The sequence below is a fragment of the Coregonus lavaretus genome (assembly GCF_964263955.1).
Source record: "Coregonus lavaretus genome assembly, chromosome: 20".
Classification (NCBI taxonomy): domain Eukaryota; kingdom Metazoa; phylum Chordata; class Actinopteri; order Salmoniformes; family Salmonidae; genus Coregonus; species Coregonus lavaretus.
The window spans coordinates 29,764,223-29,780,608 of record NC_140007.1 but is presented as its reverse complement, the minus strand read 5'-3'; the positions used below and the strand labels follow the sequence as shown (position 1 = coordinate 29,780,608).

At 45.1% G+C, this 16,386-nt stretch overlaps 1 protein-coding gene across 2 annotated transcripts in view; it reads left to right on the top strand.

Annotated features, from left to right (window-relative positions):
* The window catches only part of LOC311148305 (N-fatty-acyl-amino acid synthase/hydrolase PM20D1.2-like), a 44,160-nt gene extending 35,072 nt beyond the window's left edge, over positions 1 to 9,088 (top strand). The window contains exons 6-14 of one of the 2 annotated variants that reach the window (XM_084185226.1): positions 2,417 to 2,536; positions 5,289 to 5,364; positions 5,752 to 5,813; positions 5,976 to 6,054; positions 6,358 to 6,429; positions 6,932 to 7,097; positions 7,265 to 7,364; positions 7,686 to 7,833; positions 8,206 to 9,088. In XM_084185226.1, the coding sequence (XP_084041352.1) occupies positions 2,417 to 2,536; positions 5,289 to 5,364; positions 5,752 to 5,813; positions 5,976 to 6,054; positions 6,358 to 6,429; positions 6,932 to 7,097; positions 7,265 to 7,364; positions 7,686 to 7,815 (805 nt within the window). In that variant the 3' untranslated portion in view covers positions 7,816 to 7,833; positions 8,206 to 9,088. Of the gene's footprint in view, positions 1 to 2,416; positions 2,537 to 5,288; positions 5,365 to 5,751; positions 5,814 to 5,975; positions 6,055 to 6,357; positions 6,430 to 6,931; positions 7,098 to 7,264; positions 7,365 to 7,685 lie in introns of both variants that reach the window. The other variant, XM_084185225.1, reaches the window with a different exon arrangement.
* The last annotated feature ends 7,298 nt before the right edge of the window (positions 9,089 to 16,386 follow it).

The window sequence follows — 16,386 nt, the reverse complement described above, 5'->3', positions numbered from 1 at the left end:
CAGCATGTCACGTGCAACCAGAGGAAAAAAAACTCTAGACCACATTTACTCCACACACAGAGACGCATACAATGCTCTCCCTCGCCCTCCATTTGGCAAATCTGACCATAATTCTATCCTCCTGATTCCTGCTTACAAGCAAAAATTAAAGCAGGAAGTACCAGTGACCTGCTCAATACGTAAGTGGTCAGATGACGCGGATGCTACGCTACAGGACTGTTTTGCTAGCACAGACTGGAATATTTTCCGGGATTCATCCAATGGCATTGAGGAGTATACCACCTCAGTCACCGGCTTAATAAGTGCATCGACGACGTCGTCCCCACAGTGACCGTACATACATATCCCAACCAGAAGCCATGGATTACAGGCAACATCTAGAGCTGCTGCTTTCAAGGAGCGGGACACTAATCCGGACGCTTATAAGAAATTCCGCTATGCCCTCAGACGAACCATCAAACAGCCAAAGCGTCAATACAGGACTAAGATTGAATCCTACTACACCGGCTCCGACGCTCGTCGGATGTGGCAGGGCTTGCAAACTATTCCGGACTACAAAGGGAAACCCAGCCGTGAGGTGCCCAGTGACGCGAGCCTACCAGACGGGCAAAATGCCTTTTTATGCTCGCTTCGAGGCAAGCAACACTGAAGCATGAATGAGAGCATCAGCTGTTCCGGATGACTGTGTGATCACCCTCTCCGTAGCCAATGTGAGCAAGACCTTTAAACAGGTCAACATTCACAAGGCCGCGGGGCCAGAATGATAACCAAGACATGTACTCAGAGCATGCGCGGACCAACTGGCAAGTGTCTTGACTGACATTTTCAACCTCTCTCTGACTGAATCTGTAATATCTACATGTTTCAAGCAGACCACCATAGTCCCAGTGCCCAAGAAAGTGAAGGTTACCTGCCTAAATGACTACCGCCCGTAGCACTCACGTCGGTAGCCATGAAGTGCTTTGAAAGGCTGGTCATGGCTCACATCAACACCATCATCCCGGAAACCCCAGACCCACTCCAATGTGCATACCGCCCCAACAGATCCACAGATGACACAATCGCACTCCACACTGCCCTTTCCCAACTGGACAAAAGATACACCAATGTGAGAATGCTGTTAATTGACTACAGTGCAGCGTTCAACACCATAATGCTGACAAAGCTCATCACTAAGCTAAGGACCCTGGGACTAAACACCTCCCTCTGCAACTGGATCCTGGACTTCCTGACGGGCCGCCCCCAGGTGGTAAGGGTAGGCAACAACACATCTGCCACGCTGATCCTCAACACGGGGGCCCCTCAGGGGTGCGTGCTTAGTCCCCTCCTGTACTCCCTGTTCACCCACGACTGCATGGCCAAGCATGACTCCAACACCATTACGTTTGCTGACGACACAACAGTGATGGGCCTGATCACCGACAATGATGAGACAGCCTATAGGGAGGAGGTCAGAGACCTGGCAGTGTGGTGCCAGGTCAACAACTTCTCCCTCAACGTGAGCAAGACAAAGGAGCTTATCGTGGACTATGGGAAAAGGAGGGCTGAACACGCCCCCATTCACATCGACAGGGCTGTAGTGGAGCGGGTCGGGAGTTTCAAGTTCCTTCGTGTCCACATCACCAACAAACTATCATGGTCCAAACACACCAAGACAGTCATGAAGAGGGCACGACAAAGCCCATTCCCCCTCAGGAGACTGAAAAGATTTGGCATTGGTCCCCAGATCAAAAAGTTCTACAGCTGCACCATCGAGAGCATCCTGACCGGTTGCATCACCACCTGGTATGGCAACTGCTCAGCATCTGACCGTAAGGCGCTACAGAGGGTAGTGCGTACGGCCCAGTACATCACTGGGGCCAAGCTTCCTGCCATCCAGGACCTATATACTAGGCTGTGTCAGAGGAAGGCCCAAAAAATTGTCAGACTCCAGTCACCCAAGTTATACTGTTCTCTCTGCTACCGCACGGCAAGCGGAACCAGAGCAGCAAGTCTAGGTCCAAGAGGTTCCTTAACAGCTTCTACCCCCAAGCCATAAGACTGCTGAACAATTAATCAAATGGCCACCCGGACTATTTACATTGTTTTTACACTGCTGCTACTCACTGTTTATTATCTATGCATAGTCACTTTACCCCTACCTACATGTACAAATTGCCTCGACTAACCTGTACCACCGCACATTGACTCGTTTGGGGTACCACCAGTATATAGCCTCGTTATTGTTATTTTATTGTGTATTTTATTTGTATTTTTTTACTTTAGTTTATTTAGTAAATATTTTCTTAACTCTATTTTCTTAACTGCATTGCTGGTTAAGGGCTTGTAAGTAAGCATTTCACGGTAAGGTCTACACCTGTTGTATTCGGCGCATGTGACAAATACAATTTGATTTTGATTTGATTGCCTGTGTCAGGATTGGGATCAGTGAGAAGGGGCTAGCCACGGTGAAGCTGAGCGTCTCCAAGGCCCCGGGTCACTCCTCCATGCCTCCCAGTGAGAGCAGCATAGGCATCCTGGCAGGAGCAGTCAAAAGGTAAGAGGGGATTAGGGAATCGCACTCATCACAGGTACGGCTGGGAATTGTCAGGGACCTCACGATACATTATTATCACAATATTTAGGTGCCGAAGCAATATTTATTGCGATTCTCACGATTCTGTATGTATTGCGATTCGGAATTGCAATTTGATGTTCCAAACATATTGCTCTGCATATGTCTGCTCCTGAGTGGCGCAGCAGTCTAAGGCTCTGGATCTCAGTGCTTGAGGCGTCACTACAGACCCCCTGGTTCGATTCCAGGCTGTATCAAACCGGCCGTGATTGGGAGTCCCATAGGGCGGCGCACAATTGGCCCAGCGTCATCCGGGTTTGGCCGGTGTAGGCCGTCATTGTAAATAAGAATTTGTTCTTAACTGACTTGCCTAGTTAAATAAAGGTTACATTTAAAACATTTAAAAAGAGCTTGCTAGTTCAAAAGAAGATTGAGAACAAGCTATAGGATGAAAAATACCTGAGTTCTGGCGCAAGGTTTAGATTTTTTCATTTTTACAAATTGATACTTGGAGTCAAAGTATCGATTTTATAATATCGTCCAAAATAATATTGTGATATGTAACTATCGATTATTATATATATTTGTAATCACAAGCTAGATGGATCTACTGCAGGGGTGTCAAACGTTGGCGGGTCTGAAGAAACAGCAGTCTGTGTTTACTCACAGCCGAGACATCAGTGACGCTGCAGTGAAAGCTAGCTACCTCATTGCTAATGAAATCGCAGTGGCTTCAAAACCATTTAGTGAGGGTGAATTTGTAAAAACATGCATGATGAAGGCAGCGGAGATTGTGTGCCCTGAAAAGCGGCAGGCTTTTGCAAATATCAGCCTGACAAGAAACACAGTTGCAGACAGGATTTCCGATCTTTCAGTGGATTTGGACAGCCAGTTGAAGCAAAAAGTAAAGTCATTTATTGCGTTTTCGGTTGCAATTGATGAAAGCACGGACATTACAGATGTTGCACAACTGGCCATTTTCATCCGCGGAGTTGATGACACATTGACCGTCACGAGGAGTTCGTGGAGTTGGTGCCGTTGACAGATACAACGACAGCAGCTGATATTTTTACCGCACTCGTCGGCGCGCTGGACAGGGTCGGAGTGGACTGGTCCCGCGCTGTCAGCCTGGCTACAGATGGTGCGCCCTCAATGATCGGGAAAAAAGCAGGCGTTGTGACAAAGTTCAGAGAGAAAGTGCAATCTGCAAATGGAGGACGTGATTTTTTGACTTTTCACTGTATTTTGCACCAGGAGGCTTTGTGTTGCAAGTCATTAAAGATGGATAACGTCATGAAGGTGGTCATCCAAACTGTTAATTTCATCCGATCCAGAAGCCTGAATCACCGTCAGTTTGACAGCCTTCTCAGAGAGAAAGACCACATCTATGGCCTGCCATACCACACTGAGGTAAGATGGTTAAGCCGAGGTGCTGTGCTGAGGCGTTTCTTTGATTTACGAGAAGAAATTGAACAGTTCATGGAAGAAAAGGATAAACCAGTGTTAAAATGTCATTCCGCAGAATGGATGCAGGACCTTGCATTTATGGTGGATGTTACAGAGCACCTGAATAACTTGAACAAACAGCTGCAAGGGCGCAACAAAGTTGTCACGCAGTATTATGACAGCATACGTTCTTTCAAGTTGAAGCTGTCATTGTGGGAGATGCAACTTGCCGGTGGTGATGCAGCTCACTTCCCCTGTCTGAAAAATGTGTGCGCGACCGAACATGTGGCAGACATGAAGCGGTTCAAAGATAAAATAACGGGACTGTTACGGGAGTTTGAGCAACGCTTTCAGATTTATGTTTATATGTTTTATGTTGATGTGCTATTGTTTTTAATTGATTTTATTTTATTTGTATATTTAACCTATTCTTGACTCTGTGGTTCTTGCACTTGTTTGGGGAACAGGATTTCATTATTTTTATCTACATTTCTGCCTGAGAAATGACACCCTGATATAGTTCTGTGATATACTTCTGTGAATCACTGAGGCATTGTGTGTTTGTGTGTTCTTTGTCCTCAGAACTTTCAAATAACTTGAGGTGTTTTATGATTAATAGTGATGTTGTGCTTTTGGACACTGTCCTCAGGCTCCAGCTTTATGTTTATATGTTTTTATGTTGATGTGCTATTGTTTTTAATTGATTTTATTTTATTTGTATATTTAACCTATTCTTGACTCTGTGGTTCTTGCACTTGTTTGGGGAACAGGATTTCATTATTTTTATCTACATTTCTGCCTGAGAAATGACACCCTGATATAGTTCTGGGATCTGTGAAACAGTTCTGTTAATCACTGAGGCATTGTGTGTTTGTGTGTTCTTTTTCTTTAGAATTTTCAAATAAACTTGATGTGTTTTATGATTAATAGTGATGTTGTGCTTGTACTATTTTGGACACACTGTCCTCAGGCTCCAGCTTTATGTTGTATGTTGATCGTATTAAAACAAAGAAAACAATCTGAAGTTGTTGTTTTTAAGTTATATATACCATGATTTTTGGGGGGGTGCGGGGGGGTGCGTGCGTGCGTGCAACTCAGTATTAGGAAGGTGTTCCTAATGTTTGATAGACTCAGTGTATATAGAGCATGAGACAAAATATTTTACAAGGTCCAAGTTCCCTCTCAGGACCTTTTCAGTTAATAATATTAGTGAACTCAGTAAAGGGAGGAACCTTTGAACCTAAGCACACATTCTCTAAGTCTAAGCACAGGTGATCTGTTTCATCAGGTTGGAGGAGAACCCAATGCCCAGGTTGTTTGGTGAAGGCCCTGAACGTGGGACCTTTGAACACCTGGCTCACAAGGTAATGCTGTGTTTCTAACCTCAGGCCTCAAACATCCTATGGGTCTGCTATAGAGTACATCCTATGGGTCTGCTATAGAGTACATCCTATGGGTCTGCTATAGAGTACATCCTATGGGTCTGCTATAGAGTACATCCTATGGGTCTGCTATAGAGTACATCCTATGGGTCTGCTATAGAGTACATCCTATGGGTCTGCTATAGAGTACATCCTATGGGTCTGCTATAGAGTACATCCTATGGGTCTGCTATAGAGTACATCCTATGGGTCTGCTATAGAGTACATCCTATGGGTCTGCTATAGAGTGTTAAAGGGAAAGTCCCGTCAACATTACATCTATTTGTCAGTTAAAATAAAACGTTTTTAATCACTTCCTTTCTCTCACAGTTTAGGCTCCCACTAAAATTTGTCATGTCGAATATGTGGCTGTTCTCCCCACTCCTTGGAAGGTAATTTTCCCCTCTGAATTTCACTGGCTTGTTCCATCTTTGATTATTTCAATTACATGCAGATTTATACTCCTATAAAATAAATAGATACCTCATATTGTGGGAATTTATGCTGTTGATTTAATGATGAAACCTAATTAACAGCTGTTATTTGCGTTACAGAGTAATGGAAAGAAGACCTGATACAAATGCTTTTGTGAGAACGACAACTGCAATCACTATGTTCAACTCAGGAGTTAAGGTATAATATCTGGTCATGATGAATTATTTATCGTGCATAAAGTTGTCTGTTAAAAGCCCACACTAGTAGAAATCCACTTTTTCGAGCTGAAAGACGATGGCCAGAAACCACAAGTCTCTATCCAGATAATGAAAAGGCACCTGCGAAGGAACTTTTTTGCGGCGTGCATGATCAAGAGCAAAGTCATTATAGCCTATCATTTCACTTCCTTGTGAGAACCATGAGCACGGGCTGACTTGACCTGCCAGCAACTTCCTCTGGGGGGTCCTTTTAATTACATACAGATGTTTTCTTTCTTCACAGGTTAACATTCTTCCTTCCCAAGCTGAGGCCTATGTGAATCTGCGGATACATTCAGCACAGTCACTACAAGAGGTGGGGATTAGTATTTACTACAAGCTCTGTCTAAAGCCGGGTTCCCAAACTGGCGGCCCACAGACCGAATTTGGCCCGTGGGTGATTTTTATTTGGCACCCCAAGTTTTCTAAGTAAAAAAGGTTTGAAATGATTGTTTTAGTCAAATATTATATTAGTTTGTGGGCAATTTGCAGTCTACAAATTATTTGTAATTATGTTCCGGCCCCCTGACCATCTGCTCAAGGAAAAAATTGTCCCGCGGCTGAATCTAGTTGGCGATCCGTGGTCTAATGAATGGTGCTGCGGCATTGCAAATCTGCTGCTATCTATATGGTTCAACCACATGCTATATTAAAAACTAATGTTACTTATGCATTATATTAGCTAGAATCATACAGCACTCTCACAAAATGGAAACACTGAAAATATATTTAATTTAGTCATGCTGGCAACTTTGAAGTAGAGTTGAAGGAAACTGTTCACAGTTTTTACAATGATAGTGCATATGTCCCCCCGTCAGGTTTTGGAGTTGATACAGTCCACAGTGGGAGATGAGAGGGTGAAGATGGAGCTAGTGGATGGCTTTGACCCGCTGCCTGTCAGCTCCTACGATGAAACATCCTTTGGGTTCCAGATCATCAAGAAGACAGTGCTGGACCAGTTCCCACAAGTTACTGTTGCCCCTGGTAAGAAATGGGAGTATGTGGAGAGGGAATGGTATTAGTTTGGTTTGCCCACCATGACGTTGAAAATAATATTTTCTGCTTTTGAAATGGGTTGTTCAGGCAATGGTTTAGCATTTTTATGTCATAGATTTGTATGTTGAGACCTACTATCATATTCCGATGTGCAGGTATCTGCATCGGGAACACAGACAGCCGTCACTACACAGACCTGGCCAAGGACATCTATCGCTTTGCTCCTACGTGGTTCAGACCAGGGGACGCCCAGAGGTAGGACACACACTGTAACAGAAGTACTGTGAGCCATAACACCCACAAGGAAATATTCTGTATAGAAGAGTTCTCTCCAGCTCCAATCTCTCTATCATGTGTTGAATGTAGTCATAACAATGGCATGTTGAGATTGTTTGAACACAAGGCCCTTTTCTTTTGTTGATCATGAGACTAATACTCCACAGTCTTATGATCTAGCCATGTGACACAGTTGAACCATAAAATGTAAGTCAGCCCTACACACACAGTATCAACGTATTAACTTACTAACACTGTAGTTGGTCACTATCTTTCTATCTTTTCCCTCTACATTTTCAGGTTCCATGGTATTAACGAGAGGATTTCTAAGAAGAACTACGAGGAACTGGTGGTCTTTTACTTCAATCTGATACAGAACTGTGACATCAAGGAGCTCCCTTCTCCCCACAGTGCTGGTCATGAGCTCTAAAGCTGTATGGCATTATGGGTACTGTGGGCGGTGGTTGTGGGGGGTTGTGCTTTGGTGTGTCACGGGGGGCCAGTATGAAAAATGTATGCACTCACTAATTGGAAGTCGCTCTGGATAAGAGTGTCTGCTAAATGACAAAAATGTAAATTGATCACTAAAAAATACTTACCCGTTGTGTATGCCACTCTGGCTGCGTTTACACAGGCAGCCCAATTCTAATATGTTTTTCACTAATTGATCTTTTGACCAATCAGATCAGCTCTGAAAAATATCTGATGTGAAAAGTTCTGACGTGATTAGTCAAAAGACCAATTAGAATATCAGCCTCTTACATTCATAATCCAGATCAAAATGACAATGTGTTGTGTAACATTCTGTTTACCCTGTCAGGTTGGGTCCCTCCTTGATTTTGGAAGAAGCACAGACGTCTTGTGGTGATACTATATGATAAACAACAAACCATGGGCACATTAGCATATATCTTTGCTATAGTTTGAATGAAGACAATCGGATTGTATTATCAATGACTACATCAATTCAATGTTACTGAGATATCAAAAGGGGGCAAGATCTTACGAGGAACAGAAATAATACAACAGAGATTTTCATCTGGGCAAAAAATGTTAAAGAAAAGAAAACCCCCCCCCCACAAAAAACAACTGGACTCTGGTTACAGTATTGCATTAGAGAGATGGAGTTAGATGTTGGTATGGCCATAGAAAAAACTGTTTTAATTGGTACAAAATCAATTTGATATGTTACTATTATTTTGTTACTGGTCATTGACAACATGAAGCTTGAAGTAGGTGGTTGATGAAGTGTGTGCAGCATGCATGTGAGAGAGCTATTATCTGATATTTGCTGGCCAAATTTCCTCCCTGTGGAATGGTATCTGTAAACAAATATTACATTGTAAAGATATTATATACAAATATTTTTATTTTCAATGCACATTAAATGGTATGAAGATTGAAATCGCAAGCTTTTAAAAGGAGATGTGCCATAACATTTCTGCTGTAATTTTGCATGATATCTTACTTGCTGATTTCTACAAGGTACTTAAGAGCATTTTTTATTTTAAATGTGAATATTAAACACACAGGTTAATTGAGGTGCAATACTTAATCCTCTGTTTCAGATGATAACTGTGAAAGGATCTATTTTTCTTGAAATACTGCTGCCTAGTGTCAGAGGTACTGTGCCAATGACGCTAAAGATATCGTTGATGTGGGGGAGTAGTGAACATAATGGTTAATAAACATGATGCACTGTGGTGACGGCAATCTTTGTTTCCAGTTGATGTGTCCAAACAATGTTCAGTGTCCAAACAATGTACAGTCAGACATGATTTTAAGTGTTCAGACAGTCCTTGCTATCCGGGATCCTTGGGACATCTCTACCCAGTTGAAGTTCACATTTTAAAATGGTTAGGGAAGGGTTAGTTAGGGTTTAGGGTAGGGACATCCCAAGGATCCCGGTTAGTGCCAACTGCGTAGACAGTAGGTCTAAATCCATGCCACATTATTAACAAGTAGCCTCACAATATTGTTTTCTTATTCACCTATTGTAGACTATATACTTACTACTAAGTTGTAGCCTACTTTACAGTTGGAAGATGGCACCGGAGGAGATGGCTGCCGTTTTACAGCCCTCTAACCAATTGTGCTATTACGTGTGTTTTTCTGCGTTATTTGTAATTTATTCTGTATATAATGTTTCTGCCACCGTCTCTTATGACCAAAAGAGCTTCTGGATATCAGGACAGCGATTACTCACCTCGTATTGGACGAAGATTTTTTCTTCAAGTAGTCGGACGCAAAGGATATTCTACAGTGGCTTCATCAATAAGTGCATCGATGACGTCGCCCCCACAGTGACTGTACGTACATACCCCAACCAGAAGCCATGGATTACAGTTAACATCCACACTGAGCTAAAGGGTAGAACTGCCACTTTCAAGGAGCGGGACTCTAACCCCTACACAACAGTGGTAGGCCTGATCACCGACAATGATGAGACAGCCTATAGGGAGGAAGTCAGAGACCTGGCCGTGTGGTGCCAGGACAACAACCTCTCCCTCAATGTGATCAAGACAAAGGAGCTGATTGTGGACTGCAGGGAAAAAGAGGACTGAGCACACCCCCATTCTCATCGACAGGGCTGTAGTGGAACAGGTTGAGAGCTTCAAGTTCCTTGGTGTCCACATCACCAACGAACTATCATGGTCCAAACACACCAAGACAGTCGTGAAGAGGGCACGACAAAGCCTATTCCCCCTCAAGAGACTGAAAAGATTTTGCATGGGTCCTCAGATCCTCAAAAAGTTCTACAGCTCCACCATCGAGAGCATCCTGGCTGGTTGCATCACCGCCTGGTATGGCAACTGCTCGACCTCCGACCGCAAGGCAAAACAGAGGGTAGCGCGTACGGCCCAGTACATCACTGGGGCCAAGCTTCCTGCCATCCAGGACGTCTATACCAGGCGATGTCAGAGGAAGGCCCTAAAAGTTGTCAAAGACTCCAGCCACCCTAGTCATAGACTGTTCTCTCTGCTAACGCACGGCAAGCGGAACCGGAGTGCCAAGTCTAGGACAAAAGGCTTTTTAACAGCTTCTACCCCAAAGCCATAAGACTCCTGAACAGCTAATCATGGCTACCCGGACTATTTGCATTGTCGTCCCCACCCCACCCCCTCTTTTACACTGCTGCTACTCTGTTTATTATCTATGCATAGTCACTTTAACTCTACCCACATGTACAGTTGAAGTCGGAAGTTTACATACACTTTGGTTGGAGTCATTAAAACTCGATTTCAGCCACTCCATAGTTTTGGCAAGTCGGTTAGGACATCTACTTTGTGCATGACACAAGTAATATTTCCAACAATTGTTTACAGACAGATTATTTCACTTATAATTCACTGTATCACAATTCCAGTGGGTCAGAAGTTTACACTAAGTTGACTGTACCTTTAAACAGCATGGAAAATTCCAGAAAATGATGTCATGGCTTTAGAAGCTTCTGATAGGCTAATTGACATCATTTGTGTCAATTGGAGGTGTACCTGTGGATGTATTTCAAGGCCTACCTTCAAACTCAGTGCCTCTTTGCTTGACATCATGGGGAAATCAGCCAAGACCTCAGAAAAACATTGTAGACCTCCACAAGTCTGGTTCATCCTTGGGAGCAATTTCCAAATGCCTGAAGGTAAAGAAATAAGAAATATGCCATTTAGCAGACGCTTTTATCCAAAGCGACTTACAGTCATGCGTGCATAAATGTTTGTGTATGGGTGGTCCCGGGGATCGAACCCACTACCTTGGCGTTACAAGCGCCGTGCTCTACCAGCTGAGCTACAGAGGACCACACAGGTACCATGTTCATATGTACAAACAATAGTATGCAAGTATAAACACCATGGGAACACGCAGCTGTCATACCGCTCAGGGAGGAGACGCGTTCTGTCTCCTAGAGATGAACGTACTTTGGTGCGAAAAATGCAAATCAATCCCAGAACAACAGCAAAGGACCTTGTGAAGATGCTGGAGGAAACAGGTACAAAAGTATCTATATCCACAGTAAAATGAGTCCTATATCGACATAACTTGAAAGGCCACTCAGCAAGGAATAAGCCACTGCTCCAAAACCGCCATAAAAAAGCCAGACTACGGTTTGCACCTGCACATGGGACAAAGATCGTACACCATCCCAACCGTGAAGCACGGGGGTGGCAGCATCATGCTGTGGGGGTGCTTTGCTGCAGGAGGGACTGGTGCACTTCACAAAATAGATGGTATCATGAGGAAGGAAAATGATGTGGATATATTGAAGCAACATCTCAAGACATCAGTCAGGAAGTTAAAGCTTGGTCGCAAATGGACAATGACCCCAAGCATACTTCCAAAGTTGTGCCAAAATGGCTTAAGGACAACAAAGTCAAAGTATTGGAGTGGCCATCACAAAGCCCTGACCGCAATCCTATAGAAAATGTGTGGGCAGAACTGAAAAAGTGTGTGCGAGCAAGGAGGCCTACAAACCTGACTCAGTTACACCAGCTCTGTCAGGAGGAATGGGCCAAAATTCACCCAACTTATTGTGGGAAGCTTGTGGAAGGCTACCCAAAACGTTTGACCCAAGTTAAACAATTTAAAGGCAATGCTACCAAATACTAACTGAGTGTATGTAAACTTCTGGCCCACTGGGAATGTGATGAAAGAAATAAAAGCTGAAATAAATCATTCTCTCTACTTTTATTCTGACATTTCACATTCTTCAAATAAAGTGGTGATCCTAACTGACCTAAGACAGGGAATCTTTACTAGAATTAAATGTCAGGAATTGTGAAAAATTGAGTTTACATGTATTTGGCTAAGGTGTACAGTGGGGGAAAAAAGTATTTAGTCAGCCACCAATTGTGCAAGTTCTCCCACTTAAAAAGATGAGAGCGGCCTGTAATTTTCATCATAGGTACACGTCAACTATGACAGACAAAATGAGAAAAAAAAATCCAGAAAATCACATTGTAGGATTTTTAATGAATTTATTTGCAAATTTGAAAATAAGTATTTGGTCAATAACAAAAGTTTCTCAATACTTTGTTATATACCCTTTGTTGGCAATGACACAGGTCAAACGTTTTCTGTAAGTCTTCACAAGGTTTTCACACACTGTTGCTGGTATTTTGGCCCATTCCTCCATGCAGATCTCCTCTAGAGCAGTGATGTTTTGTGGCTGTCGCTGGGCAACACAGACTTTCAACTCCCTCCAAAGATTTTCTATGGGGTTGAGATCTGGAGACTGGCTAGGCCACTCCAGGACCTTGAAATGCTTCTTACGAAGCCACTCCTTCGTTGCCCGGGCGGTGTGTTTGGGATCATTGTCATGATGAAAGACCCAGCCACGTTTCATCTTCAATGCCCTTGCTGATGGAAGGAGGTTTTCACTCAAAATCTCACGATACATGGCCCCATTCATTCTTTCCTTTACATGGATCAGTCGTCCTGGTCCCTTTGCAGAAAAACAGCCCCAAAGCATGATGTTTCTACCCCCATGCTTCACAGTAGGTATGGTGTTCTTTGGATGCAACTCAGCATTCTTTGTCCTCCAAACACGACGAGTTGAGTTTTTACCAAAAAGTTCTATTTTGGTTTCATCTGACCATATGACATTCTCCCAATCCTCTTCTGGATCATCCAAATGCACTCTAGCAAACTTCAGACGGGCCTGGACATGTACTGGCTTAAGCAGGGGGACACGTCTGGCACTGCAGGATTTGAGTCCCTGGCGGCGTAGTGTGTTACTGATGGTAGGCTTTGTTACTTTGGTCCCAGCTCTCTGCAGGTCATTCACTAGGTCCCCCCGTGTGGTTCTGGGATTCATTTTGACCCCACGGGGTGAGATCTTACGTGGAGCCCAGATCGAGGGAGATTATCAGTGGTCTTGAATGTCTTCCATTTCCTAATAACAGTTGATTTCTTCAAACCAAGCTGCTTACCTATTGCAGATTCAGTCTTCCCAGCCTGGTTCAGGTCTACAATTTTGTTTCTGGTGTCCTTTGACAGCTCTTTGGTCTTGGCCATAGTGGAGTTTGGAGTGTGACTGTTTGAGGTTGTGGACAGGTGTCTTTTATACTGATAACAATTTCAAACAGGTGCCATTAATACAGGTAACGAGTGGAGGACAGAGGAGCCTCTTAAAGAAGTTGTTACAGGTCAGTGAGAGCCAGAAATCTTGCTTGTTTGTAGGTGACCAAATACTTATTTTCCACCATCATTTGCAAATAAATTCATAAAAAATCCTACAATGTGATTTTCTGGATTTTTTTTCCTCTATTTGTCTGTCATAGTTGACGTGTACCTATGATGAAAATTACAGGCCTCTCTCATCTTTTTAAGTGGGAGAACTTGCACAATTGGTGGCTGACTAAATACTTTTTCCCCCACTGTATGTAAACTTCAGACTTCAACTGTACATATTCCCTCAATTACCTTGACTAACTGGTGCCCCCGCACATCGACTCTGTAACAGTACCCCATGTATATACAGTGGGGAGAACAAGTATTTGATACACTGCCGATTTTGCAGGTTTTCCTACTTACAAAGCATGTAGAGGTCTGTAATTTTTATCATAGGTAAACTTCAACTGTGAGAGACGGAATCTAAAACAAAAATCCAGAAAATCACATTGTATGATTTTTAAGTAATTCATTTGCATTTTATTGCATGACATAAGTATTTGATCACCTACCAACCAGTAAGATTTCCGGCTCTCACAGACCTGTTAGTTTTTTTTTAAGAAGCCCTCCTGTTCTCCACTCATTACCTGTATTAACTGCACCTGTTTGAACTCGTTACCTGTATAAAAGACACCTGTCCACACACTCAATCAAACATACTCCAACCTCTCCACAATGGCCAAGACCAGAGGGCTGTGTAAGGACATCAGGGATAAAATTGTAGACCTCCACAAGGCTGGGATGGGCTACAGGACAATAGGCAAGCAGCTTGGTGAGAAGGCAACAACTGTTGGTGCAATTATTAGAAAATGGAAGAAGTTGAAGATGACGGTCAATCACCCTCGGTCTGGGGCTCCATGCAAGATCTCACCTCGTGGGGCATCAATGATCATGAGGAAGGTGAGGGATCAGCCCAGAACTACACGGCAGGACCTGGTCAATGATCTGAAGAGAGCTGGGACTACAGTCTCAAAGAAAACCATCAATAACACACTATGCCATCACTGAAAGGGTGTGAGGTTAGTGGAGGAGTGATGGAGGGAGCCCACTCCCCTGGCCGGTCCTGACCGTAACTATGAAAGTACCTACCCAGTTCCTAATTTACCCTTTCCACCTGCCCATTTGATTGGGGATGGTACCCGGAGGTGAGGCTGACTGTGATCCCCAGTCGTTCCATGAAAGCCTTCCAGACACGGGAGGTGAACTGAGGACCACGGTCAGACACAATGTCCTCCGGGATCCCGTAGTGCCGGAAGACGTGAGAGAAGAGATCCTCCACGGCCTGCATGGCCGTAGGGAGACCAGGCAGAGGAATCAAACGAAAGGCTTTGGAAAACCGGTCCACAACGACCAGGACGGTGGTGTGCCCCTCCGAGGGGGGAAGGTCTGTGACAAAGTCCACAGAGAGATAGGACCAGGGTCATTGTAGAACCGGCAGCGGGTGGAGTTTGCCATAGGGGAGGTGTCTCGGTGTCTTGCTCTGTGCGCAGGTGGAGCAGGTGGGATGTAAACCCGGACGTCCCGGGCCAAGGTGGGCCACCAGTACTTGGTGGAGAGACAGTCGATAGTACAGGCTATACCCGGGTTCCCCGAGCAGGGCCACCACTATGTAGATGTGCCCCCGCGGGAGGGTAGAACCAGGCAGCAGGTCGATAGTGCAGTCCCATGGGCGATGAAGGTGCAGGCATGGGGCACAAGTCTTCGAAAAAGCCACCTGTAGGTCCCGGTATTCCTCTGGGATAGGGACGTGGGTGGCCTGGTCCGGACTTTCCACGGATGTGGCACAGATAGACACAGAGAGACACCTCCCCTGACACTCCTGCGACCAACCCAACAACTTCCTCTCTTTCCACGATATACTGGGGTTATGCAACTGTAACTAGGGGAGACCTAAAACTATGGGGTGTGCAGGAGAGTCTAAGATGAGGAACGTGATGCGTTCATGGTGGTTGTGATAAACTGTGAGGGAAATGGGAATCGTGGCCTGGCTCACCAGTCCTGTTCCTAGGGGACGGTTGTCTAGGGCATGGACTGGAATTGGGGGTTGTAAAGGGACTAGAGGAATGCGCAATGATAATGCCACTGACCGGTCTAGGAAATTGCCTGCAGCACCTGAGTCCACTAGGGCAGGACTCAGTGGGGGACCAGGATAGTCCGGGAAGGTGACAGGAAGGAGGACGGGCTGTGTGGACAGAGAGGAGCAAGGCACGTCCACCCCTTCCTGGGAAGGTGCAGGAACACTCCTCGGCCTGTCACTTCTTCACCTGGTTCTCCTACTGGTACAGGTGTTCCAGGGGTGGTCTGACTCCCCGCAGTAGGAGCAGAGACCCTGTTGACGGTGGCATTGATGTTCCTCTGGGGGAAGGTGCGTCGTGCCCACCCCCATGTGCTCAGTCTCGCTGGAGGTTCATGGGAGAGACCAGAACCCCTGGGATGGGAGACGACGGGCATGCAGGAGATTATCCAGACAGATGGCCATGGCGATGAGCTGGTCCAGCGTGAGCTCTTCATCGCGACAGGCCAGTTCAGTCTGGACGTCCGCCTGTAGCCCGCTGCGGAAAACCGTCAACAGGGACTGGTCGTTCCAGCCAGTGGACGCAGCCACCGCCTGGAAATCCAGAGCGTACTCAGATGCTGTCCTGGACCCCTGGCGCAGACGGAGGAGACGCTCACCTCTCTCTCTGCCCTCTGTTGGGTGGTCGAAAACGGCACGGAAGAGGTGGGTGAAGCCCTCATAGGACTGTGCTTCTGGACCGTCCCGCTCCCAGACGGCGTGCGCCCACTCCAGAGCCCGGCGTGTCAGCACTATAATCACCAAGGCCACCTTGTCCCTCTC